We start from the raw sequence: 27,319 nt of genomic DNA on the forward strand, positions 1-27,319 counted from the left end.
CATATTTGAAAGCTAAGATAATACCACTTCATAAGAACATAACAAGAGCATGCTAGAACAGGTCAATAGCCTATCTAGTCCTGCATCCTATTCTCACAGGGGCTGAAACAGGGAGAAACCAGCAGGCGGGACTCCAGCACAAGTGGCTCCCACCAATTGATATTCAAAAGCATTGTTGCCTCCAGCTGTGGAGGCAAAGCATAGGGATTATGTTTAGTAACCATCAATAGCGCTCTCTCCTCCAAGGATTTGCCTAACCCTCTTTTAAAGCCATCCAAGTTGGTGACTATCACTGCGGCCTGTGGGAGGCAGCTTCCTAGTTTAACTATACTCTTCATTCTTTCCCCCCAAAGTAACTTTAATTAAGTGTAAGCGCTGGAGAATTCTGACTTCATAATTTACTTCTGTAGTACTTTCTCCTTCACTCAGCTTATTAATTGGCATTAAGGAGGCTTTTCTACTTTTTTGACTGACTATTCTTTCTCAGTGGTGCCTCAGATCTGATGCCAGTAATTATTTTGCTCTAGTTTCACCATGTAATCTTATTATGGCTTAAGAGTCATTTTCAGGTCAGAAGAATCAGGACATCAAACAAGTTAAGACCATACAAGTATTCATAAATGCTGGACTTAAAAGAAGCCTCAGTTGTGAGCATTCGGATAACTCAGTAAGACAGTGCAATGAGGAGCAAATAAAAAACTAAGGGGGTCTGTATCAGTGATCTACTTGTTCAAATGATCTGACAACTTTACGTCCTTTTTCTAAAACCAGGCCACAAAATATGATTTAAAATAAAATGTAACTCTGAATTCTCAATGTACTGCATTTCCAGTCAATAAATTTTCATAGCCTTCATGTTATGCATTGCTTTTCTAATTTACTGGTCCACATTCTCTTCTCTGTGCTTTTATGAAGCAAGAATCGTCAAGTATGCAGTGGCTCTATCTATGATTTCTGTCACAGATTTAGGCTACATATTAATGGCATTTGCCTAGCTTTCTTAAGTTGTGATCAGAAGTGGCTTTGCAAGAGATAAAGAGTTGATTCCCCACAATTTGGATAAAAGGTATGTTCTCATTCTCTTTTGGATTCTTTTGTGGTGTCCTTTTAATTTTTCAGAAATGAATATTTAATGTCTTTAAAAAAGAGAGAGAAAAAAGAAAATGTTTCCTGGCTCTGTCTGTTAAAAAGTTTAAAGACATTTACCGTAATAATAATGGGCTGTATTATAGTTGTGCTAGCAGGAGCCAGCACAAGTCCTCCCCTGTGTCCCTCAAATTGGTTCTGTGGGGGTCGAGAGAACCCCCAGGAGAGCACATGGAAGGAATATAGTTCCATTGGGCAAGTTGAAATGCTTGCACCGATGGATTGAACACCTTAATACAACACTGAATTCCAGCAATAATATGAATAGTAATGTTACGCCTTAGTTCCATTACAGTCTATGCAACATTCCCCCCCCCCTTTGACATATTTTATTTAAATACAGTACTTAAAGACAGAAAAAGCACCAGACCTTGCTTTGGCCGTCCCACTGCAAATACAACTTGTCAAATGACTATGATATGCAATTAAAGGAAAGTAAAATGGTTGACCCTGCTTTATTAATTTAAACTCATATTTAGGTTTATAGAAAAAAATGTTGTATTGCATGAGTATAGAGAGAGCACATTTTCTTAGAATTTGAAAAATAAGAAAAATTCAAACAGTCCATTAGTGTTTTTAGTTATTTAATGACAGATTGCTTTGCTTCTGGAGAGCAACTTTGCTGGAACCATCAAGAGGCAGGCCCTGCCTCACCTCCCTGACCCCTGATCCTTAGAAGGAAGAACTGTTCCTGCTCTCTCTGACATCTTTGCCTTCTGGCACAAACATGAATGGGTTTTAGATTCTTTTGAAATGTTAGCTGTATTTTTTTTTGGCTTGAATTATCCTTTGCATTATCTTTTGCAAGCCAGCTGGGAGGCCTTTTTTGGCCAAAAGGCAGCATAGAAGTAAACTTCAACAGAACATAACTGTACTATAGCATGGTAGGAAAATGGTACAATGGTTATTAGATGTGTTTCATACAGCTATCTCTAGGTTTCCATTCATTTAATGTATACACTTTATTTGTTCAGAAACAGGGCCAGTGTCAACACCTGGAATAGCTGAACTACCATTAAAAAAAAAAATTGGCCCAGCATTCAACTGTCCCAAGCTAAAATAAAAAAATTCCTTCCAGTAGCACCTTAAAGACCAACTAAGTTAGTTCTTGGTATGAGCTTTCGTGTGCATGCACACTTCTTCAGATACACTGAAACAGAAGTTGCCAGATCCATCTATATAGTGAGAAGGTGGGGAGGGGTATTACTCAGAAGGGTGGTGGGAATGGGAGATTGGCAGGTAGCTGAGATGAGCCTGTTGACGACTCAGCTACCTGCCAATCTCCCATTCCCACCACCCTTCTGAGTAATACCCCTCCCCACCTTCTCACTATATAGAAGGATCTGGCAACTTCTGTTTCAGTGTATCTGAAGAAGTGTGCATGCACACGAAAGCTCATACCAAGAACTAACTTAGTTGGTCTTTAAGGTGCTACTGGAAGGAATTTTTTTATTTTGACTATGGCAGACCAACACGGCTACCTATCTGCAACTGTCCCAAGCTAGTGGGTCTATCTACCATTTACATTTCTCACAAGCCTGACATTTATTTATTTATGTTTATATACCACCCTTCCTTCAATATGAGCCCAGGATGGTGAACAGCATGGTAATACAGTATACAACACATAGGGTAGGCCAAGGGTGCTGAGAAATTTAAATGTTGGCTACATCCAAGTTCTGTGTTATTCGATAAAACTGTTGCCAGGTTAAGCCTGGCCTCATAAAAGCAGAGAGAAAATACAGGCGATACTTTCCACTAGAAATGAAGCTTCCTGAAGCATCTGGCAAGCATTTAATGGACTTGCACAACATGCTACAAAGTAATGGTAACACAAGATATACATACTGGTGAGGCCTTTCATACAGAAGATACTGGTTATTGACTCTGGATCAAATTATTGGCTGAGCTAGGACAATTTCCTACCTGCAGGTCTTCATGGATGCATTTGATGATGAACAGAATACTGTATTACACAGGCTTTCCAACAGCTCTTGCCATTTACCCCTGTTGAGATTTGAAGATGGGATAAAATAGCTAAATAGGATTCCTGTGTGCCTAACACTAAAGTGGATTGCTGTCCTGGCTAGCCAACTCATTGCCCTCAATTCCAACATGCCCAAGAAGACAGATTAAGGAGACATTATTTGATAACTCTGGGTTATTTTACACACCAAGAAACAGTATGCACGGAAAGATTCCATGGGCTAAATTTCAGGACATGTGCAATCAGTAAACAAGTAGCAAGCAGGCAATGAAATGAAATGAATAGTTTGTACTTGATTTCCCAGATGCATCGGACATTTACAACAATAGACATTATAGTGTTTGATTTTTAAATGCTTTTTATTTGGGGTTAAGTGGAAATATATCAGGTCTGATATGTAATCACTTTTGCTTGAAACAATGGTAAAACATAAGACTTTAGGATGACCTCTGTCCTGCCTATCATGTAGCAGTCAAACATTGTTCTCACTAAGTGAGATCTTGTTGTCTAATTTTGGGAAGGGGAAAATAAATCTGGTGGCTTTCAAGCCAGTTCCCACTATCCCTGTGCTCTTACATTATGGTTTTTTGTTTTATGGCTGACCCTTTGGGTATTCTTTGTTTGCTAGCTCTTTAAAGTGTTAGATAATGGAATGCTACTTAAGATGTAAATAAATGTTAAAATGCCCCATGTATAAATTATGATTACATGCTGACAAATCTCAGACACTTATGTTTAAATTGCCATTAGCAAAGCAATATTACAAAGATCCCATTATACTAAAACTACACCCATTAATGACCTTATTTGTATTTTTTGTCTAGAAGGAAGCAGCATCTCAATTAAAGTAGCAGTAATCTTATCTAACTTTTGGCTGAATTGCATTGCCCCTTTATAGAATTACTGATTTAGGGCACATACTCATAATCATATATTATTTAGATTGCATCAAATATGCACTAGGCACTGTACAGAAATAATATACAGGACACACAATACCCTATCTTTGCAATTCAGAATAACGGCCTCTGAACTAAAACTGCCTGGTTTTGTCGAGCAATCATTAATGCAATTTCAAGTTACATCCTGTTGCTGGGAATGCAATGAAGGCTGGAGCAGCAGTTTATTATGATGGTTACATTGTGTTGAGACACCCAAGCATGGATTAGTTAAGAGTTGACTAAGGTCAATGTAGTCTCCTTTGGAAAGAATAGATTAAGAGTTGCTGTTTGGGTCTTTTATTGAACAGTTGTTATGGTGAGGGCCCTGAGGGGCCCTCCTAGTAGTTAAAAACTACAGGAACGTGGGTGGCACTGTGGTCTAAACCATTGAGCCTCTTGGGCTTGCTGATCAGGGAAGGTCGGCAGTTCGAATCCACGTGACAGAGTGAGCTCCCATTGCTGTTCAGAGCTTCTGCCAACATAGCTGTTCGAAAGCAAAGCAGGGCAAGTAGATAAATAGGTATCACTGCAGCAGGAAGGTAAACGGCATTTCCATGCGCTCTGGCTTGTGTCACGGTGTTCCGTTGCACCAGAAGTGGTTTAGTCAGTCATGCTGTCCACATGACCTGGAAAGCTGTCTGCAGACAAACACTGGCTCCCTCGGCCTGAAAGCGAGATGAGTGCCGCAACCCCATAGTTGCCTTTGAGTGGACTTAATTGTACCTCTTCACCTACCTAGTTAGAGGAAGATAAATGGAGGAAGATAAATAAGTTAAAGCAGAAACAGTGCTAGATCGTTCAACATCAGGCAAACACCACCATGGAGCTGTAATCCCCACTATGAAGCAGAGTTACCGAAGAGGAAGCAAAAGGAACATCTCCACGTGGTCCAGCTCAGCAATGTTAGACTCCGGGCTTAATGGTTTTGCAGGAAGGAGGAAGCGGGGCTTCTCCTTAGATTGCAGTACGTTCAGTATGTGGTTTGCCAGCCCTGCTCATTCTGTTAACAAGGGCCCTGGACTTCTTCCTCCAAGTATTACTATTATATACTGATTTATACCCCTGACTTTTTCTTCTGATGGGACTCAAGGCGGTTTAGCCGGTATAGCAGACCCTTCCCTTCTACAGTGGTACCTTGAGTTACATACGCTTCAGGTTGCATATGCTTCAGGTTACACATTCCACTAAGCCAGAAATAGTGCTTCAGGTAAAGAACTTTGCTTCAGGATAAGAACAAAAATCGGGCTCTGGCAGCACGGCGGCAGCAGGAGGCCCCATTAGCTAAAGTGGTGCTTCAGGTTAAGAACAGTTTCAGGTTAAGAACGGACCTCCGGAACGAATTAAGTACTTGACCCAAGGTACCACTGTATACCCTTTGCCTTTAAGCGAACAACTCCCTCTTGCCTCCAGGTTTCTTATTAAGTAATTCCCTCTCTCTATCTCTCGAAGTCTCTCGAAGTATACTCTGGCGTAAGTTCCACCGAGTTCAAGTTCCACGTGGGTCTTCTTATTCCCACGTAAGTAAGCGCAGGACTGCAGCCTCAGAGACTGAAGCGTAACCTTTCTCTGCACTCCTCCTCTGTCGCTTTCTGCTCGCGACCTCTCCGGCCCTACTTGACGATGGCTCCGCCCACTTCCTTTGAAGCCGAGAGGAGACTCATTCTAGAACTTCCCACTTGGCCGTTGGTCGGGCTCTCCCCCTCCCTTCAGGAAGCAGCCATCTTTGTTTCGGGAAAACTCTTCACGGTCTTAAGGAAGAGGCGAAGCGCTTCCCAGCTAAGCGGCAGTGGGATTTCTTTTCTTTCCCCCCCCCCTTTTAAGACAGTCAACCGAGACATCCCCGCGTAAGCAGGGGAGGGAACTGAAGGCACAGTGGTGAGTATTGAGCACGCTCTTCCCTCTTGCCCTCACTCAACATGTCTGCGTGACACCGGCGAGGACTGCATATCTTTCTTTCAACAGCCGGGCGGGAGAGAGAGGGGAAGAGGCCTTGCTTGCGCAAAATGGCCGCCGAGAGCAGAAGGTGGCGCTCTAGGGCGGCGTCTCTATGACCGGGCATACTGGTGGAGTTGAGTCTTCGCTTGGGTTGGGGGGCTGGAGAGCGAGCGGGCCCGAAAGAGTCGCGACGAGGAAGGGACCAGTCGCTGCAAGAGAGTCGAGCGTGTGGGCTCCTAAGCCGCAGCGGTGCCTGGAGCTGCCCTCCTCCTGCATCTTTAACCGCCTCGCAGTTCTGCTAAATCCGCCCTCATCTCACTCCCCCCCCCCATTCTCCACCTTACTCTATTTCCACCCTCAAAGCCCCTCCCCCCTCATTTTTAGACCCCCAACCTTCCCCCCCCCCGTCCCTTCCAGCTGCCCACCCCAGCCCAGTCTCCTCTGGGTGGCCTGATCCTTCTGCACCTTCATCGTTTTCCATATTCCAACCAACCGACCCCCCCCACCCCCTTTCAAAATCCGCTTCTCCTTATTCCGAAAGTTCCCGTCTCGTAGCTCCGCGCCTCTGATTCCCTTTCATTCCTCGGGAAGGCACTCGCCTCCTTTTTTTTAATTGCTAATATTAAAGTAAGGTGTTCCCTGCTTCCTCTGCCCCATATCTCCCAGTAAGACTTTGCCCTGCCTACTTCCAGTGCAACTTTTCTCTGGTGCTGGCCGCGTGTGTGGCCAAGTCCTCTCTCCGCCACTACTCCTGTTGTCTTGAGAAACCCTCTTTCCCGAGTCTGCCTACCCCATCTTTCTTCTTGTATGTAAACAAGTTTTGTTGTTGTACTCCTTGTTGCCCTTCCTCTCATTTTTTGCATTGCATACTTACTTTGCTTTTAAATTTCAACCCTCACACCTAAGCTTTCTGCATGCTAGTTCTTAGGGGCTTGACCTGTTTATGCAAATAGTATCTCCTCTTCTATATGTAGTGTTTTAAGGGGACATGTAAAGACCAGTAACACCGATCTGACTTGTTGGGCTTCTTAACTTCTTTGAAATACTCCTTTTCTGGTGGTTGTAATAATTCTGGTCTGCTGTATTAATTGGGTTGGGGAAGATCTTGCTTGTAAACTGCTTCCCCCCCCCCCTCCAAACCTGCTCTGGTAGTCTTGAGGCTGAAGAGGAGGATGCCAAGGAAATTGCTGTTACCTTATAGATCTGTGTTTTCTCACCCTCGAGCTCCAAGGGGTTTGCATGGTTCCTTGGCAATGAACGCAGCCAGAAGTGGCTACCGGGTCTTCTCGGCAAACTCCACAGCAGCCTGCACAGAGCTGGCGAAGAAAATCACTGAGTGAGTGTCTCACGTTTTTATGCATCTTGTTCTCCTGTATTCATGAGTTGCAATTAAACAGTATATGAACCGGAAAGTAAGCCATATTTCCTAAAATAGGCTTTTTGCCACATGCCTGAGTTTACATATTTCACTTCAGCCTACTTCAAGAATGCGTGACCCACCCAAGTGCTTAGCATTACTTTTGGTGAGCCCAATTTTTAAGACTCTTTATTTTCACTTTAAAACGCTGGGGCTTTAAGCGACAATTTAATCAGATTTAAATATTTTAAATTGAGTTTTACTGAGCCTTTTGTAAAGTAAGCATTCATGGTGTATTATAAACAATGTGTGCACATTTGTTGATTCCATTTGTTGCTTTATTAAAGAGAGTTTGTAGTTTTCAACTGTTTTATGTGGTACAGTGGTGCCTCGCAAGACGAAATTAATTCGTTCCGCAAGTTTTTCCTTCTTGCGAGTTTTTCGTCTTGCGAAGCACGGTTTCCCATAGGAATGCATTGAAAATCAATTAATGCGTTCCTATGGAAACCGCTTGCCAGGCTGGCGGTGCAGAGAAGGGCTTTTCTCCCCACCGCAAGCCTTCAGGACAGGTACGGGAACAGAGGGGAAGGGGCGCAGCGCTTCTCCTCTGTTCCCGGGGCTTGCGTGGGAGGAGGGTTTTTCCTCCCCATCGGCAACATTCAGAACAGCATTCTGAATGTTGGCGGTGGGAAGGAAAACCCTCCTCCCACCGCAAGTCTTCAGGACAGCCTTCCGAAGGCTGGCGCGGGGAGAAGGGCTTTTCTCCCCACCGCCAGCCTTCGGAGGAGCCTTCCGAAGGCTGGCGTGGGGAGAAGGGCTTTCCACCCCACCGCCAGCCTTCGGAGGAGCCTTCCGAAGGCTGGCGCGGGGAGAAGGGCTTTCCGCCCCACCGCCAGCCTTCGGAGGAGGTCCGAGGACAGTGGGGAAGAAGCGCTGCGCTTCCCCGCTGTCCCGGAGATTTCCCTATGGGCTTTTGTCTTGCGAAGGAAGCCCATAGGGAAATTCGTTTTGCGAAGCGCCTCCAAAACGGAAAACCCTTTCGTCTAGCGGGTTTTCCGTCTTGCGAGGCGTTCGTCTTGCGGGGCACCACTGTATAGCCATATTTTATTCAGGAATCTTGACAGTTTTTCTTCTTAGTACACTGTTAACTACCTTATCTCCTGTAGGTTGGAGAATTTGAAACTGAAACAAAATAATAATTACCCTTTTGTTCATGGGTCTGCAATATTTGTCTGATATTGACTGCTGAAATCTGTTCTTGCCTCAACCCTGTCTCTCCCTGACTTGGGAGAGGGGTGTTGCCTTGTGCCTGATGTTGGTCTGAATTTTGCAGACAGTTGGAAGGAGTAAGGAGGGTCTCTGCTTTGGAGTGCCTCTGAAGTTTAGCAGTACAGTACTGACATAATTGATTTACTAGAACAGGCCTGTGGCTCATCTACTTCAGCATCCTCTTATCACATTGGCCAACTAGAGGCCCATAAGAAGAACATGAGCACAACAACACTCTCTCCTTCTGTGGTTTCCAGCAACTGGTATTCAGAAGCATATTGGCTCTGAATGTGGAGGCAAAGTAGTCATTGTGACTACAGGGTTAGGGACTACAGGGGCAAGCCTCTGCTTCTGAAGCCATGCACAAATTGGGAAACAAATATTTGTTGGGCATCACAAATGCCAGAATAAGAAATATACCCATCACTGGAGAAAGCATTTGTGGTCCCGTTTCTGCAGATCAAGCGTTAGTTCAATCCAAAAGATGGTATCCTATGGCAACCCATTTGCACAGCTGACATCTGCTTGTGCGGTGGAACTTCCCCCTTCTCTCCCCCTCCCCAATCCTCCCAAATCTGCTCTGGACGGTTGGGGAACCCTGCAGAGCAGGTGGACACCTGTTAAGATGGGTGTGGCAGGGAGGTGAGGAATAGGAATTCTGTTATATTCACTGGCACAACATTGGAGATCTCCCAAAGTTGGGCAAACCCCTTTGGTTAGTCCAGTTAGCATCTCAAGGGTACTTAGAGTGAAAAAAGAGACATTCATTCTGTGTTGCTGTTGTCACTTTCAGGATAACTGTGCTCCAAATCTGTGACCTTTTAATCAGCAGTAAAGCATAATTTAGTTAGCCTCTTATTCTATATTTATAATAATAATCTCATTATACTTTTTGAAAATGAAAAACTGACAACCTGGAAAGCTTATGAACCTTAACTTTCTATTTTGGATTTGTCCTAAGCTCAGAAATGTGTGCTCATGCTTTTCCTCATCTCAGAAAGGTTTAGGATCAGTATGTCCCACAAAGGCTATGAAAAAGAAACCGTAAAGCTGATTAAAGGGGTAGCCTTTTAATGTGTTGTGTGAAATATCAAAAACAAATAAGCTAACTGGCTTTTGGTTTGATGTTTATGTTCCAACAAATTTCTGATTATATCTTGAAGCATAAACAGCTTTTCAGTGTAACTTGAAAGAGCCTGTGAAGTTGAAATGTACTATATTAAGTAACTGCTTATCTTGTAAATAATGCACACATGCTTGCTAAAATATTTGCTTAGTGATGACTTCTAATTAATAGCTGGTTCTTTTAAATTTATTTAAGATGTATATAACTTGTCCTTCATCTCTTCATCCTAGGGAGAGTTACAACATAACAAAAAAAAAGTAGGAATAAAAATTCCAGCGCACCAATAGCAGCAACAGAACATCCCATAAATGCCCAAGCAAACAGATGGATCATAACCTAGTTCTGCCCTTGTCAGCAATGTTGGCATTAATAGTACTTCTAGAAGGAAAGCATTCTATAATTGGGATAGCACCACCAATAAGATCCTATCCCATGTCACCATCTGATGAACTTCCCCTGCTAGTGGGACAGCTAGAAGCTAACTGAATACATTTTCTACCTGTATACCTTAGTATCTCTCTTTGTTCCTAGAACGTTTGAGCCACCTGAGGCCTATTTCAGTTTCCCCCAGTTAAATTTCTATTGCCTGAATTATGTAAGATCCAGTATCCTAGGAAGAGTTAGACCAGGTGATGCAGACTGAAATGCTTTTCAGTCCCTTCTTTTTAATGGGAAATTTGCTTTAAGAATCCTGCAGCCCTGGCTTTAGTTTTAAAATTCTACTTAAACTAGCTGTAAAACTCAGGGTAGATATCCTAAGCCACTTGGATATGTGTGAGTGTTTGCTCTTACTGTGATGATAGTTGCTTCAGGAGTGTTGTTTTGACCAACAAGCAGGATTGAAACTTTGTTGTGGCAGGCAGCAGTTTGTCAGTAAGCCCTGTCTTTTAGTGCTGAGTTTAGCTTTGCTGTTCTAGAATTGCATGGTGAGAAATCCTATGTTAGTAAGCTATTGTTGAGAATCTCTCTCTATGTGTGTGTCTCTCTTTCTAGGCGACTTGGTGCTGAGCTCGGAAAATCTGTGGTATATCAGGAAACCAATGGAGGCAAGTCAGGTTTTTCTTTTTCTTCTAGAGCATTTACTGAAGAACAGACTATAGATATTCCAAAATTGAAAAAAATCCCATGGGGGAAGTTATCATTTTTTAAAAGTCTCAAGGCCATTTCCCCAATGATTATTCTCCTATTTTCAGAACCCAAAGATGAGCCCTTTGATTTTTTAGCTGTTTCCACAACACTTAAATAAAATTGCTAAGACTTGTTTGTCAATGGCTGACTGAGCCTTTGACAAACCTATTCAATATGGGTATTAAAGACTCATTGCGCTTTTTTTACCCTTGCAAAAACAGCTGTTTTTTAAATTACATTTATACCACACCTTTCCTCTAACGAGCTCTAGGTGGCAAACATTGTCCCCCACAACACATTTTTTCATTCCTGGAACCACATTTGTACCACTGTGGAGTGATAATTCTGTTCAGATTCCACCTCTTGTACCTAGTTTTGTGACCTTGGCCAAGTCCCTTGCCCCTATCTTGCCTATTACTGTGTTTCCAGCTTTGGCCAACCAAATGTCTCTGGGAGGCTAATGAGCAGGGCACGAGGACAACAGTGTTTCCCTGTTTGTCCCCAGCACCTGGTTTTCAAAAAAGTATACTGCCTTTCAACATGGATGATTAACTTTGTTCTTTCAGCTGATGAGGAGGGGCATCCATTGGCAGAGCTTAGGTGGAATGGTTTGGAAGAGTTTTGGACAAGTTGCGCTGGTGGACAGTGGTGGGAATGGCTTGGCAGGGCAGGACTTTCAATCCTCCCACCTGTTTGGATGCACTAGTAATCCCTTCCCATGCTCACCACATCTAAACCGCATGCCCCTGTCCACTGATCACAACACGGATATTCCTCCAGCCAGCTTTAAATTGTGAATGCATTAGAATGCAACTTGAACCCTAGGAAGGCTAAAAGAAAAAAGAAAGTTTAAAAACACAGCAATGCATCAGGCAGGCTCAAGCTATCAGACAGACTCTAAAGATCCATTATCTCAAATACACACTTGGAAAGCATTTTATTACTTTAATTTGGTGAAGTCTTTATGCTGGTCTACAACCATAATAAAGTTGTTGTTGTTAAGTCTTTAAACCCACCCGGCCCATTCCAGCCATGCTACTTATACGTAGGTACTACTAGGATTATTTTCAAATATCTGTGCTTCCTTTACAGAGACAAGGGTTGAAATAAAAGAATCTGTTCGAGGTCAGGATGTGTTCATTATTCAGACAATACCCAGGTAAGGGTTTGTGAGGGGGGTGTGTGTGTGTGTGTGTGTGCGCGCGCACGTGCGCGTATGTACTTTAGGGAAGTTTTTAATATTTAATGCTGTATTGTTTTTAACACTCGATTGGGAACTGCCCAGAGTGGCTGGGGAAACTCAGCCAGATGGGCGGGGTATAAATAATAAATTATTATTATTATTATTATGTGTGGATTGAATTCTGAATTTTATAAACCCACAACCTTGGATATGTCGGAACTCTGGTTGAGTGGATTTGTTCTGGAGTCTTTCCTTTCTATTTATATGTGTAAATATACTTCTGCCATCCCTACTACCCATTCACCATCATTAACAAGAGAGCCTATGATGTTATTAATGCTAGTTAATCTTTTACACCAACAGTGTGGACTTTAAATCCGACACCTTAATGTGGCACTTAAAAGTGACAGTAAATGAAACACGATGCAATGCCTCAGTCTGCAAAACTCTCCTGAAGACTCTATTAGTTACTCTTCCATTTACTTGCTATTTTGGGATCCTTTTTTTTTTTAAAGGTTCTTGCTCCTTTAACTAGATTAATCTTTATACAGTAGCAGAACTCTATAATAAAATGCCTCTTGCCAGTAATGTGTCTGCTTGATAGCCTTTAGTGCTGTTTAGTTACAGCGTATCTGCCCAGGAGTTCCCTGCCTATCTGGCTGTGTGCTGTAGCTTCAAAAAATGATCCTATCTTGCCTGGGATTTGGTTTTATCCTTTCCCCATGTGGAGTGTATCAGCTGCCGCTCTCTTTATCTGCTATGCAGACAACCTGCCCTAGTCAACTTTGGGAGAAAGGGCAGGATAGAAATTTAATCAATAATAATATCCAAGGAGCAGCAAGGGCAGTACATGGGTGCTGTTTAAGTTTGTGGTGTTGGGAAGGTCTGAATCGCAGCAAAGCTGCGACTCAACATCTTATGATGTATAAGGCACCCTTTCAAATCAATTTATAAAAGCAGTTTTCTTCTTCCTGCCTCCCAGATATGGTGTAGCTTGCTTGCCTGCACATATCTAGGTTAGTAGCTTGGGGTGCAGAAATAGCCTTAAAGAATAAAAAAAGAACTATTCTGTTCTAGTTCGCACAAACCTCTCTGTCTGGTAAGAGCTTAATGCCCCAGATGATGAGGCGCGTTATGGGGCTGGGATGATGGCTCTTGAACCAGCACTGCAGTAGACGTGAATGGTGAGTAAGAATAGATAGGAGTAACATAGTTGGTATCCTACCACGTACCGTATTTACTCAAATGTAATGGGCACCTTTTGGGGCCAAATTACATCACAAAAATTAGGGTGCTCATTAGATTTGATGGCAATTTTACATTTGCCAGCAAATACTGTTTTATTTCAAAGTTTTGAAAATCGAGGCGCGCTTTAGATTCAATGGTGCATTAGATTTGTGTAAGTACTGTATATCTATGATGCTCGAAAGACCTTGTGTTCTTTCTCCCACTCCCCGTTTTTCCTGCCTTGAGACTTCTGAACAGTTTTAACCTAGGCCTATTTCCTTAACATGTACATGTGCCTGAAGCATTGGGGCTGTTTTTGTTCATACTTGGTCATTATGAATCTTAGTTCAAAATCATAAGCATAAGTTGACAGCTTGTGAAATGGATAATCCTAGGAAACAATGACTGTCCTTCCTTAGCCTCTGCCACCTTAAGCCACAGAAGGGGGAAATTGTGCACTGTTAACTTTTTGTCTTAATTGCTTGGGGGATGGAGTGGTTTTATGTAATTCTTGGCTACTTCCTTGATGGTGAACAAAGCTTTTTTGTGTATATAAACAGTGCAGTGTGGTGGAGATAGGAGGCAGAACAAACCAATTTGGAGAACGTTGGCAAATGTGTCAAGATAAATGGGGGTTTAATTTTCCAAGGGAAAGCTTACAGTGGAAGAAATGAGAGCAGCTGGCTAAAACACAGACTTAATCAGTCACATGTCTTTGAGAGCCAAAAGACTCCTAACGGTATCATCTCAGATGATCAGGAAAGACTGTGGTCCAAATCTGGTGGAACGCCAAGTGCAGATGAAAGAAGGGTTGCAGCATGAATGTTCACTGTGCTTCAGAGAGTGTGCTCCTAGAGTGCTTCCTGGTCCAGAGTTCCCCTAATACCTTCAGCAAGTGATTAGGCATGTTTCGGCTTTTTCACCTTCTGCCAACACTGTTTAGCTCCCTGTTGCAAAAGGCTACTGCTAACATCCCTCCCACATACATTCTTTTTTGAAACTGGTGATCAGTGGGTCTGTCAGGCACTATGTAAAAAGGAAAAAGCTATAGCTGGTGCAAAGGAACTTTTGATACATGTTGACATGGTGAACATTAACACTGCCACAGATGCCACAATACCCTGTATTTGGAAGGAATTGATCTTTTAGTGCAGTGGTTTTCAACCAGTGTGCCTTGGCACCCTGGTCTGCTTTGAATGATGTTCAGGGGTGCCGCAGGCAACACTGGCCTCTGTCCCTCTTTCTTTCTTTCTTTCTTTCTTTCTTTTCTTTCTTTCTTTCTTTCTTTCTTTCTTTCTTTCTTTCTTTCTTTCTTTCTTTCTTTCCTTCCTTCCTTCCTTCCTTCCTTCCTTCCTTCCTTCCTTCCCTCCCTCCCTCCCTCCCTCCCTCCTCTGATGCCCTCTTGCGCCTTTGCCTCCCAAAGGCTTTCACAGCTGTTTGTTGCAGCAGCCCTGGCTACAAGCTCTGCAGGTGACATGAATTTTAATCTGGATTTTAGCTTATCATTGATTTTAATCATTTGGTTAAATGCTAAAATAGTTGTGTTTAACTGAGTTTTTATGGATAATGTCATTTTTGTAAACTGCTTTGAGGTTGTTTGAAAAAAAATTCAAGCTGTATTTTATGGAATAAAGAAATAAGATTGGTAAAGGTGCACAAGCAGTTTACTGGGCAGTGTCTCCACCATTTCTGATATTTGCATTCAGAAACCCCTGGCAAGTTTCTGCAAAACCCCAGAGATTCTGTGAATACTACTTTGAAAACTTTTAGGTTAGGTTTAAAAATTAATTTGTTTGCTGTGCCTAAGAAATGAAATAAATGATTTTTAAAAATCTGGTCACATTATTTTGGTTGACATTGCTTTCTTCTTAGAAGAAGCTGTTTCTAGAATTTGATTGGCAGATGGATTACTGATTAATATTTTTGAACAATTTCAGAGATGTGAACACTGCGGTGATGGAACTGTTAATCATGGCTTATGCACTGAGGACATCCTGTGCCAAAAATATCATTGGGGTAATTCCCTACTTCCCCTACAGCAAACAAAGCAAGATGAGGAAGAGAGGCTCTATAGTCTGCAAACTCCTTGCTTCCATGTTGGCCAAAGCAGGTGAGTGAGCTGACCAGAAGCAGCAAGATTTTACCTCCCACAATAGTTCTGACCCTGAAGAAGGGAGTGGCTGTTTTTGCAGAGAGAGACTTTCCTGCTATAAGAATACATTTCTTTTTTTGCAGAAAGAATAGCCAAAAATAATCCTAAAACAAGCCACATATTTGGGATGGCGTTTGTAATACTAACAGTGATTTCTATTCAGAAAAAAAACTAGAAATAGCTACCCTCAAACTAATAGTTTGATTTTATATAATAGAACAAGAAACTCTTTTGGTGCCCTTGAAACAGTGGTTGAATTTCACCACACCTTTCTCCCAGGGTGTTTGTTAGGATAAAATAGAGGGTAAAAAACATACATATATGTTTTTTCTTAGACGAAGGGTGAACTAGAAATGGAATCCTTAAAATTCCTGGCTTTGCTCACTGTAGGAAAGAGACCAGGCCTCTTTTTGAGAGACATAAGTTTGCGAAGGCTGAAGCAGCAAAGGTGACCACTAAAGTAACAAAGTTCACAAGAAGGACTGTTGCTGGGGCCTACTGAACCTTGGATGAAACCCTGTCTGGCTCTTTTTTTTTTTTTAAAAAAAAGCCCTGTTCTAAATATTACACAAAAACATTGGCATAAAGCAGTTGGGGGTTTTTAGTCTTGTTCTTGCTCTACGTGTTACTACTGTTTCAGTGCCAAAGTCCGTTGTGAGTCAACATCTGGTACATCCATCTAAGGTTCAATGGTCCCTGTCACCTATAATGCAGAAATGTGTGTAGCAATAATCATGATGGGATACCCAAACCCAAGAGATCAGTTACCTGTTAGGAGTCAAATTTGTGAATGAGATTCTTTAAACCAGTGTTTCTCAAACTATGTGATGTGGTGGACTGGCAAGCCCTGCCCTCCTCACCATGTGCCAGGGACTGGTGCCATATTTAGTTCCTGAAGCATTCTGCCCAACCTTGGCTGTGATGGAGCCACTGTGGACTGGCAGCCAATGACTAGTGAACCAGCACTGGTCTGCAGACTACCTCTTTGAGCAGAAGTGCTTTAAACCCCTGTTACCTGGGTACATCAATGTGACTGATACCCTACTGCACTTCTTAAGTGAGTTTAATGGACTAACCTTTTTTTTTTTTGCCTGAGGGTCACATTCAACCTTTGCTAAACCCCAGGGTGGAAGTGGCCAAAAGGGAGCTGGTTACCTCACTTGCACACAGACTTTGCACATGTTCCCTCTTCTCAGCTGATCCGTTCATCTGCATTAGGCCACTGGGCAGTGGGGTGGGGAAGGAAAGAAGCTTACACCATTTCACCCACCTCAGCACCATGTCCACTTTACTTTCTTTCCCCCATCAGCTCTTGCTGTCAGATTTAGTGAGGTCTTGCGAGGGTGGGTTGGGTGTGCATCAGGCCCCTAGGCTGGCAGTTAGCACCCTGGTGTAACGTATGTTCTTTCTTTGTTATAGGCTTGACACACATCATCACTATGGATCTTCATCAAAAAGAAATCCAGGGATTTTTCAGCTTTCCTGTTGATAACCTGAGGGCTTCCCCTTTCTTGCTTCAGTATATACAAGAAGAGGTGAAGTTACTTTGATCCATCAATAGTTATAATCTCAGCTTGATTAGAACACTGTTTAGTGCTGGTCTTTTTTAGACTTGTATATTGCTTATGCTTGCTATAGGCAACTAATCTTTGCTGTTAAAGGGGATCCCAGTAATGTATCTTAACATCCTCCTTGCTAAAAGTGCAAGCTGCTTGGCATGTTGGGAAGCATTTGCTGATAGCTTGGTTAATACTGGCGGAAATTTTCTTCATAGATTTTCTTCCCACTTTGCCTCTACCTGCTTGTGGTGGTTGTTAATGAATTTTCATATTTCATGTTTTAGTGTGGCCCTGAGCTAAGGCTAGTCGAATATATATATATGGATGGGGTCTAATTACTTAAACATCCTGCAGCAATGAAAGTAAAAACTGTGTAGAACTATTTAAAAGCCAATTTTAGTTGAATGTATCCCAGTGTTTTGAGAATGATGATAGCATTGCTCTCAGCTGTCACCCTATGTAATAAAAGAGCAATTTTATTTATGAAAAAAACCTAATTAATTTTGTGACAGAGTTTTAACTCCTTTAAAGTCTCACCATGGTTTCAATGTGCTCCAGATTCCTGATTACAGAAATGCAGTAATTGTAGCAAAGAGTCCTGATGCTGCTAAGAGGTAAATACAGTTTAATTTTGATGTGAATAAACTCTACAAAATCAGCTTGTACAGGCAATGTTTAAGGATGCCTTAGCGCTAGAGATTAAATGGTTGATATGTGAGGAATTGGGAAAAGAAAATCAAAAGGTGATTGGTTTCTGTTTTCTCTCTTGCTGGAGAAAGTGACAGGCTCTGCTAGGAAACAGTTTATTTTTATCAGAAGTATAGCAAGGAGATGCACCAAGAACTTGTGGGAAATGCTGAAATGCTCTTCTTCATATTCTTCTACTGCATACCTTAAAACACCAGCGAGAAACCCTAAAATAGATTTTAAAGATATATGATAAATTCATCCCCCTCTGAGCTGTGAAAAGTTCATTTGTGGAAGGATAGTGTGGGCAAAGATCTTCTTAATATAATTTAATAGGCATGAACCTAGGACAATTTTTAAATATAAGATGGCCACTGGAAAACTGCATCAATGTGGCAGATACAGTGTTTAAAAGATGCATAGCTCAATGCATTTCTGGACCACCACCTATATTTGGAGAGCTTTATTCAGTATCTAGCTCAAGAGCAACTGACATGTCTCCCTTAGTTTTCCTGAATTGAAGTGGTAATTCTCTCTCTATAAAAATCGAAATGGAGTGACAGTTGATGCAACTGCAGCATCTTCCACCTGTTTGGATCTGGTGCATGCACAGTCTTCATCCCTTCCCATATCTGTTTACCGTTCGATAACTTAGCTGTATTACTCTTTATGTGCCTATTCTGGTGTGGCCCCATAGACCATCTGAAGGAAACCAAGAATATATGTAAACTGCTTAGTGGTTTTTCTTGATTATTTTTTTTTTTAAGGCTTGGGATCAGTCCATCCATGCCAGTATAAAAACAGTTTGTGTGTACTGATCCTTCTTGTTCAATTACATCAGCTTTCAGTGAATACCAATACAAATATTTTTGAACCTTTGGAGACACTATTTCTGGAATACTTTGAACAGCTGATCACTTTGAGACACTTTCCTCTTTTCCCTTTTGAGTGGAATGTAAAGTAATGCTAAGGAGATCACTCCCATCAACACAAGGATTTCTACTTTCCAGATGGAATGGTCTCCCCTCTCCTCCTGCATGCTGTTCTGGAGGAATTTTCCAACCTTCCAGGGCTGATCTGAGTGTGGGGTGGGGGGAGCCCCGTTGTGTTAGTGGTACTTGTTGCCCTGGCTTCCGCCAGCACAGCTATTTAGATTAATCCAGACCTAGGTTATATCTTCATTTCAACATTTGAAATTATTACTGAGACAGAGGAAAGGAGCATCATGTTTTGGAAGTGCTTGACACACTTCCAAAATAAAAAGCATCTGCTTTTCATATTAAAGTGGCGGAAGGTGATTGTGCATGGAGTCTATTTTGTTAAAAGGAAATTGAAAAACAATAGTGAAAAGCAACATTCTTAAGCATTAACTACTTACTGTTAGTTGAAAAAGCAAACTCCTTTCCCAAGCTGAATCCTGTTTAAATGAAGCACATGGAAATGAGCTAAAGCAGAGGACTTTTCAAAAGTGAATGTATTTCACCCCACTAATATCTTGTTGCTTTTATGTAGGGCCCAGTCTTATGCAGAGCGGCTACGGCTAGGACTAGCAGTTATCCACGGGGAGGCTCAGTGCACAGAGCAAGACATGGATGATGGACGCCACTCTCCTCCAACAGTAAAAAATACTACTCTGCACACTGGCCTGGAGCTACCCTGTATGTTGTTGCATTTTTCTTTACTTTTATTTTCCTTTGGTTTGATGTGCAAGGCATTTCAACGTAAGAGCAATCTGAATTCTCTGCTGAGGAAACAAACTCTGCACACATAATAAGTTGTAGCTATCTAAAGGGAGATAAGGAACCAAGCAAAATTAAGTTGCTTTTAAATCAGAGGTCATGCACACATCCAGGAATAATCTGCAATCAGTTGTTTAATGGCAACACCAGAAATCTCTCTCCCCGCATTAACTTTCTAAAATGAAAACTGGGTGATTTGTGATTTGAGTGTGAAAGGACTGGTCCTGAAAACCTGGGCTGAGCATGTGCTCAAATAGGGTTGCCATATTTCAAAAAGTAAAACCCTAAATACCAGTAAGTTTCACCACCACAACCACCCCTCCTCCTCCCCTCCCCTTTGAGGAGTATCTAAAGATGACCTTTTAAAGGGTGGCTGAAATCAGTGCTGTGAGACATAATTTTTGTGCCTCAACACAGTTCATTCAGAATTGCTTAAACGTGACAAGGTTTGTTTATGTTCAGTAATAATAACAGCTGCTATTTGAACTGTCTTTCATTTAAGTGAAACAAAATGTCCAGTATGAGGTCTCTTTCATACAAAGCATGAAAGATGAATATGCATATTACAATGAAGCTGTGATTCTGATGTTGGGTTTTTTATTCCTTAGTTATGATGGCCAAAGAGAAGCCACCAATAACAGTAGTTGGAGATGTTGGAGGTAGAATTGCCATCATTGTGGTAAGGAACTAAAAGGCCATGATGACAAATGGGATTTTTTTCCTAGGTTTCATTACATCTCAAATATTTATGCTTGGATGCAGTTGGGATTTCAGGACTGGGCTAGAAGCCATGCAGGAAAACTAAACAGTCACATTGTATTGTCTGGTTTCACTTTTTTTCTACTAATTAAATAAGGAAGCTATCCTCCAGTATTAAATGGCCTTATGAGGCTGTGGTATAAATTCCTGTTAGTTTTCTATCTGGAAAGAAAATCCAACTCTGATAGACAGTGACACCTCACTGAGTGAAGCTTTGGGGTTCATTGCTAACCTCCTGGACAAAAGTCTAGGTACAGTAGCCTTTCCATTTGGAGGGATGATTGTTTTAAGATGCAAGACTAGACATCCTGGCCTATCCAAGCTTGTATAGTGTACATGTTGCCACTGTGTCATAGAACTCCATATGAACAAGCTTTTCAGAACCTCCTACCCAAAGGTTCCTATTCTGGTTTCTCAAACAGTCAACAAAATTGACAGGGCCTTGTGCCAAACCAGTGCACTTTGTGTAGCCTGTGTGACTAGCTTCCTAGTGCCTGCCTTTCCACAAGACACTTCTTGGGTTTGTAACCAGGAGCATGGGCAGCTTGCATTCTGTACCTCTCCTTGAGAGAGAGCTAACTAAAGCCATTTTTGTATTTTCAAATATATCTTTGCCCAAAGAAGCATTTTCATGTATATTTTCCAAACAGCACTCCTTTATAAATCTTTGGAAAGTTTGTGCCTGTCATGAGCTCATTATAGGAACTTAGCCCTGCCCAGGAAGCAGACTCATACCATGCTGGTATAAATACCTGCTACTGAAATACTTATTGGCAATGTACCAAAAGTTCATATGTAACTTTATGTTAGACACTGAAGCATCTTCAAATTATTCCAGATTTGCCAAAGTGGTTACATACTGCTTGTGGGACAGTGGAGCAGTTTGTGCTTGCTAATAACTTCCAGATTTTAACTGGGATTTGTTTTGCTTCTCAGGATGACATCATTGATGATGTGGAAAGCTTTGTGGCAGCTGCAGAAATCCTGAAAGAGCGTGGTGCTTATAAGATCTTCATCATGGCAACTCATGGGCTTTTGTCTGCTGATGCTCCACGTCTAATTGAAGAGTCATCAATTGATGAGGCAAGTCTTGGTATATTGCTCTATGGGCAAGATTCCCTCTTATTTGTGTATTAGTGTTGTTTTAAATAGCAAATGATGGATTTAGATTGACCAATAAGTTGACAGATTTGTATATGAAGTACAAGACTGTTGCATATACTGAATATATAAACACACAGCATCAGTTGGCTTCTGCATGAATCTAGCTGTTGCTGGACTAGGATTCCCATCAGCCCCATGCAGAATAATCCATTTTCAGGAATGACAGGAATTGTAGTACAGCATCTTGAGGACTAGCCTCCTGCCCTGCTGCAGCATATTTTTTTCAGTAGATGGTAAACTAACTTGAGTTAAAGAGTTTTGCTGAGATTGAGACCAAATGCTACTGGTTCATTACTCCAAGAAAAAGAATGGCTGGTTTAAACAAGAACCTTACAAACAGGGATTCCCATTCTCCCACTGCTATAGCTCAGCACTTAAATGTTTTCTGACTACAGAAACACAGAGCTGTGCTGTGGTAGCTGCCCTTCTCAGAAATCTCATACTTCAGACCAGAGGTAGGCAACCTAAGGCCCGTGGTCCGGGTGCGGCCCAATCGCTTTCTCAATCCAGCCCGTGAACGGTCCGGGAATCAGCGTGTTTTTACATGAATAGAATGTGTGCTTTTATTTAAAATGCATCTCTGGGTTATTTATGGGGCATAGGAATTCGTTCATTTTTTTTCAAAATATAGTCTGGCCCACCACATGGTCTGAGGGACAGTGGACCGGCCCACGGCTGAAAAAGGTTGCTGACCCCTGCTTCAGACCATAACATTTTTCCCACCAAGAGGAATGCTGTGGTGTAGTGCCTCCTTGTCTTACTGCTTAAGAAAGAAGGATGAAGCATTGTGGAAACTTGAAGCTGCAACAATGTGGCTGCATTTTTCCAAGCAGGAAAATGCAGCAGATTGCTACAGTGACAATACTTGTGGTGCATTTTGTCTTCTGGCCTGGAGGTTTACAGTCAAGAGCCATTAACACAGTGCCCATCTATGCAAAACACTGAGTTGTACTCAGATTACACCTACTGAAATTAATGGACCTAACTTAACCACTCCTTTCAGGGGGTCTATTCTGAGTAAAACTTAGTTGAATACTACTCAATATGCTTTCCCCATGACCAGATATCATGGGAAATTGTAGGTCTAAGTGTCTAGGATTTTAGCACTATTTAAATAAAACTGCAGCTTACTGCTAGATTTGTCTTAAATCCTAGGTTTTAAATTTAGGCAGACAGGCATTGAACGCCCCAGCCCCCTTTGATCCAGGTGAATTGTTGCTTTTTCAGTGAGTGGGTGCTGCTGAGCTTATTACTTGACACTTCATACTAGGACTAGTGTTTCAGCTTGCTTGCTCACTCACAACTCTCCTTTCTCTGGCCCATCTGTTTATCTCAAGCAGTTCAGGCAACAGCAGCTGCTTCTGAGGAGCAGAGACACCAGGTGTTGCTTTCAGCTGCCTCTCCTGTGCTCCTTATTACCAGTTGCCCCGTTCTCTTGCAGCTTTATAGTTTTCTTTGTGGTTCTTGCAATAATTATATTAATGACACCTCCAACTATTGCGGGGCATCAAATGCAAATACCTTACACAGTCTCAAAACTTTGGCTGCAACCTCTATTTCCATTAAGGAATTTAAATGCAAATGCACGCTGTTTGTGTTTGGTCACCCATCAAGGAACTTCTGGTTTGATTTTATTTTTTAAAAGTTAGATTCTTTGAATTATATTTCAGCCACATTTCTAAATTTAATCTTCTTACTTCCCTGTGCACTGCTAGGTGGTGGTCACCAATACAGTTCCTCATGAAGTGCAGAAACTGCAGTGTCCCAAGATAAAGACTGTGGATATCAGTTTGATCCTCTCTGAAGCCATCCGCCGAATCCACAATGGGGAATCCATGGCTTACCTCTTCCGCAACATTACCATGGATGATTAGATTCTCTTTATCATTCCCACATCCTCATTCCTTAAATAGAAGGGAGAAAATAAATGTGCAAGGAAATATGCATGAATCGGCAGTGCCATAAAGTTGATGCTATTTGGTTGGGGGAAGCATTATTATGGGTCTGGGTGTCAAGAGACTGATGCCGTGAGGCCCAGGTATTTCAATTTCACTGGCCAACAGTCCTCAGAGCCAGCTAGATCAGGGTGCAAATAGGCATTGCAGTCTGTTTTAAAAACTGGTACTAGTGGTGGCCTTCTGTTCTTGTTCAGCAGATCTTGTGTATTCAATTGCTTACAGAGATTTGACTTCATAAATTCTCTAGTCATGCATGTCTTCAAGCTGTTTGGAAGGAGGTGTGATTCTTCTTGCACTGCTGGAATGTGTGATGCCCTCTTACTGCCTTTGGAGCCATTCTTAATATGGGTGCAGCAGAGCTTCCTCTTGTGAAACCATCTACACATAGGTACATTTCATTGCAGTCTAGGTAATTTTATCAGCAATAACATAGCATGATGCTAAGGGGTTCCAAAGTCATGGAAGAAACTAGAATGTGCTACCTCTCCTCCTCTATAGAGCCCTAGGTTCCAGTTCTGCCTAGCTGGCCATGTAACAAGAGTATATAACATTTTAAGACTCTTGCTACAGTTTGTGAGTAAATTTGTAAGATTAAGTACGGTCTAATGGGATTTGCTTCTGGTGGTATTCTGTGTTCCTTCATGGCCAGAAATTAAAGCACATTGGCCAGAAAGTATAGAAACATCCATGTAATACCTTCCTGTGTGTTTTACACAGCTGTACTCTTGATGCAGAATGGTAAATCTAGAACAGTTTTTTATCTGTTGCGTCCCTAAGAGATAATTCTATAGTGCTATCTATTAACATATAGGGTGATTCTGCCTGCTGCCCAGTGCAGTGTTTCTTAAAACATTTTACTGAGAAGGTATGCAAAATTCAAATCTGTTTGAGACAGTCCCATTATATGGCAGCCTCCAGCTAACAGTAAAACTGCCTACCCCTTGTGCTGTGTTCTCCTAGGGTGCTAGTGTTTGACCTGTAAGATTCCTGCAACTGTCTAGCATAACCTTTTCTTTGCACCTTTCGGTTGTTGAGGTCCAATGACTCCCAGCCTCCCTGATCATTGAGCCATGCTGGCTGGGGTTGATGAAGCTGTAGTCCAGTAACACCTGGAGGGCCCTAAGTTCCCCATTCCTGATCTAAGCAGCCACCAGGCTTACCATTAGTAAGAATGAATAGCATACTTATATGACAAATTACCAACTTCTTTAAGGTCTGCTAAGTAACAAAACACTCCCTTCAAGACAGCTCACAAAAGCAGCTAGTGTTAATTGTATTTACTCTGATAACTGTTTGATTAAAAGCAAGAATGTTGCATTTGCCAGCTACCGGAGGCCTAAGGCTGTCGTTCCACTCTGACTGGGCAATTGGGATGAGAGATGACTAGGTGCAAGCCACAGCCACTGCTTGCCTGCCTGGTGGCTGCTACTCAAAAGCCCACTCAGTGTTACTAGCTATCATAGAGATGGAGAAAAGGGAAGCAAGCCTGATGCTGCCCACCATACTAATCTGGCAGTTCCTTTTGAGGGAGCCCCTGGAACATCTCCCAGTCCTTTCCTCTGCCGTGGCTACGCCTGGTCCAATCCATTTAGCCCTGCTTCCCCGCTTTGGGCCCAGTTGTTCCCTTACATTTTCTAGGACCAGACCCTATTTCTTTTTAACAGTTCAGCTGAAGGAAGATTTAGATCAAGGTAGCTTTTTCCTTACCACGTGTGATGGTGTAACAGGAGAAAAACTGCACCTGATGAAATATTTATTCCTGAGAGTGGACATAAAGGGATTGAATGTCTAAGAAACCCTACACCTCTGGCCATAGTTCTTCTCAGCTTCCAAAACCCCCTCTCCTGGCCACCTTGTTATTTTAACAACTCAAATCACCATGTGAGGGGGTTTCCCCAAGTCCCACTTTATCAACTCCACCAGCTCTTTGCTTCAGTCTATGATTGAACCTGTAGTAAACCTTTGTCTCGGCTCACGGCCCCTCAGCTTCCTACTGAGAGTGGCTCTGACCATTACAAGATTATACAGGCTCCTCCTACAGTGTAATGACTAAAGCAGTGGGGGGGGGGTGAATTCCAGATACTCACTGCCACTGTGGACATGAAGCACCAGAAGCTTAGAAAGGATGTGCGACTCATCCTTATAGCACGCTCTGTAGCAGCCAAACCACTTAGGTCCTTGGCTCATAACAGCTCTTCTTATCTCAGCCTCTTGCAGAGGACCTTTTCCCAGTCAAACTGAAGACAGATACTGTATACTACGTTCTGTTCTGGAAATTTCATGTCTCAAGCTTTTGGGCTTGCTTTCAATAAGTCAGCTTCCATTACCTTAGCAGTTAGAACACTAATTAACACTCCATGGTGTCATAGCTGCTCAGCCAATTGCTGTCAGAAGCTTTACTACCGTGGAGTATTTTTTTGTTTACTGCATTACAATAGAGAATACACAGGGGCAGCCAACATATACCCTTCAGATTTTGTTAGAATAGCTGTAATGGGTGGAGGTTGGTGTCTAGCAACTTATTGAGTGCATTCCATTGGCTACACCTGGATTATAGGATCTTGAGAGTGCGTTCAAATACTTGCATTGAAAGATGAGAAAACAAAAACCTGCTATGGGCTAAACAACCCATTTGTTAACTAATTATCAACAGCCACATTCTAAGAGTTGTTGACGCCAAACCATAAATGGTCCCAATAGCCATGGCAACAGGATGCTAAAACAGCAACATTTCACCAGCCATGCAAGCAGATATTCAGGCACATCCAGGCACAGTTTAAGTGCCTTAGGGGTGAAATGGCAATTCTAATTCACACTTGAGGTTGTAAGAACAGAGCCCAAGCATACAGTATCTTCTAGACTGATAAAAATGGAAACAACTTGTAGTGTTGAAACTCTCCCTTAATAGCCTGAGTTATCAAAAACACAGGCGAGGCTTTCAAAAGTACCATGCAGAGTGTCGTCTTCACTTATCTTTGGGGGGGAGGGTTGTTCTTCACCTTTCCCCAACATATTTTCCCTCCAACTCAAGCACATTTTAAAATGTATATCATTCCATATTAAATTACAGACAAGAAAACTGCAAGTCCAGGACAGGCTTTTAACTGGTCAGCAAGTAAAGTTTCCTCCATTTATGTATGCAAAAATGCACACAACTTAACTACCTTTCTGTCTCATCACAGCTACCTAGGTATGCACATCTTGTTGAGATGCTGTCTTTTAAAAGCCCTCCCAGATGGTTTTAAACATAAGCAATACCTTGGGATAGGTTTACTATGAATGCTGAGCATTAGAGCAAAGTTACTCTCATCCATTGCTGTGATTTTTATGAACTTGGATTCGAATTTGTCTGAGAAACTTCTAATGTTAACAGTTAAAGTATTAGCGGCATTGTGTAAAGTTGTGGGTAAAGTCCCAAACATCGTGAGGTCTCCTTTGCTCTCAAGCGGTTCAAATATTCATGATGGATTACTGTTGCCAGTTTTACAATGATGAAAACCACCTATAGTCATGTTGGAGGGTTAAAATGTTCATCTGTGCATTATCATACTGCTTTGTTTGAACACTATATTGGTCCTTAATGTTCTAAGCAATTTGGCAGGGACAATCGATATGTCAAGACCCTGGACTACAACAAGAGGAATGGTGGATGAGAATTAAAGTGATGTAAAAGTGTTACACATGGCATTTGAATTTTGTTTCTGTCCACACTAATCCTAGAGGGTTTTCTTTACATATTCCAGTTGTTGCAGCATTTTCCCTTTAGTCTTGTAGGTTTTAGAAAGAAAGCCCATAACCTCTCCCGTTCCATCACCTCCAGCTCCTGGGGAAGACTTGAAGAGGTTATTTTTGCTAGTTTAAGTTAGAGCTTTTGGAGGGAGCTGGCTTTTGGTTTTAAATGGGAAATCACTTCTTTTTCAGATATTTAGAATATTTTTTTCCAGATGCACAATTTTTTTAACTGCTTTGACATTTTAACATTTATCCCCCTCATTCTCATTT

At 42.0% G+C, this 27,319-nt stretch overlaps 1 protein-coding gene and 1 long non-coding RNA gene across 12 annotated transcripts in view; one reads left to right on the forward strand and one right to left on the reverse strand.

Moving 5' to 3' along the window:
• The first annotated feature begins 5,533 nt into the window (after window positions 1-5,533).
• Window positions 5,534-26,995, forward strand: PRPSAP1 (phosphoribosyl pyrophosphate synthetase associated protein 1). 5 transcript variants are annotated; one of them, XM_081185423.1, is made up of 11 exons: window positions 5,534-5,949; window positions 7,211-7,345; window positions 10,755-10,807; window positions 11,982-12,048; window positions 15,237-15,409; window positions 16,871-16,986; window positions 17,569-17,624; window positions 19,210-19,355; window positions 20,045-20,115; window positions 21,132-21,278; window positions 23,075-26,995. In XM_081185423.1, the coding sequence occupies exons 2-11, from the start codon at window positions 7,263-7,265 to the stop codon at window positions 23,231-23,233; spliced, it is 1,071 nt and encodes a 356-aa protein (XP_081041549.1). In that variant the 5' UTR covers window positions 5,534-5,949; window positions 7,211-7,262; the 3' UTR covers window positions 23,234-26,995. The 5 variants fall into 5 exon arrangements, with proteins under 5 accessions (XP_081041549.1, XP_081041550.1, XP_081041548.1 ...); XM_081185424.1 differs by having other exon boundaries at window positions 7,234-7,345; XM_081185422.1 differs by lacking the exon at window positions 5,534-5,949 and adding an exon at window positions 6,063-6,097.
• Window positions 8,464-27,319, reverse strand: part of LOC308582404 — a 29,198-nt gene continuing 10,342 nt past the window's right edge. Inside the window, exons 3-5 of one of the 7 annotated variants that reach the window (XR_014005655.1) lie at window positions 19,076-19,114; window positions 11,616-11,719; window positions 8,464-8,548 (exon numbers count right to left, since the gene is read on the reverse strand). This is a non-coding gene — a long non-coding RNA (uncharacterized lncRNA). The other 6 variants (XR_014005657.1, XR_014005656.1, XR_014005658.1 and 3 more) reach the window with 6 other exon arrangements.

Source organism: Podarcis bocagei (genome assembly GCF_964188305.1).
Source record: "Podarcis bocagei genome assembly, chromosome: 2".
NCBI lineage: Eukaryota > Metazoa > Chordata > Lepidosauria > Squamata > Lacertidae > Podarcis > Podarcis bocagei.

Excerpts from the sequence above, each read along its gene's own strand:
- PRPSAP1 (XM_081185421.1), top strand. The coding sequence starts at position 7,182 with ATGCCAAGGAAATTGCTGTTACCTTATAGATCTGTGTTTTCTCACCCT. Across the intron at positions 10,808-11,981 it reads ATATCAGGAAACCAATGGAG|AGACAAGGGTTGAAATAAAA; the intron begins GCAAGTCAGGTT and ends CTTCCTTTACAG. Across the intron at positions 15,410-16,870 it reads TTCCATGTTGGCCAAAGCAG|GCTTGACACACATCATCACT; the intron begins GTGAGTGAGCTG and ends TCTTTGTTATAG.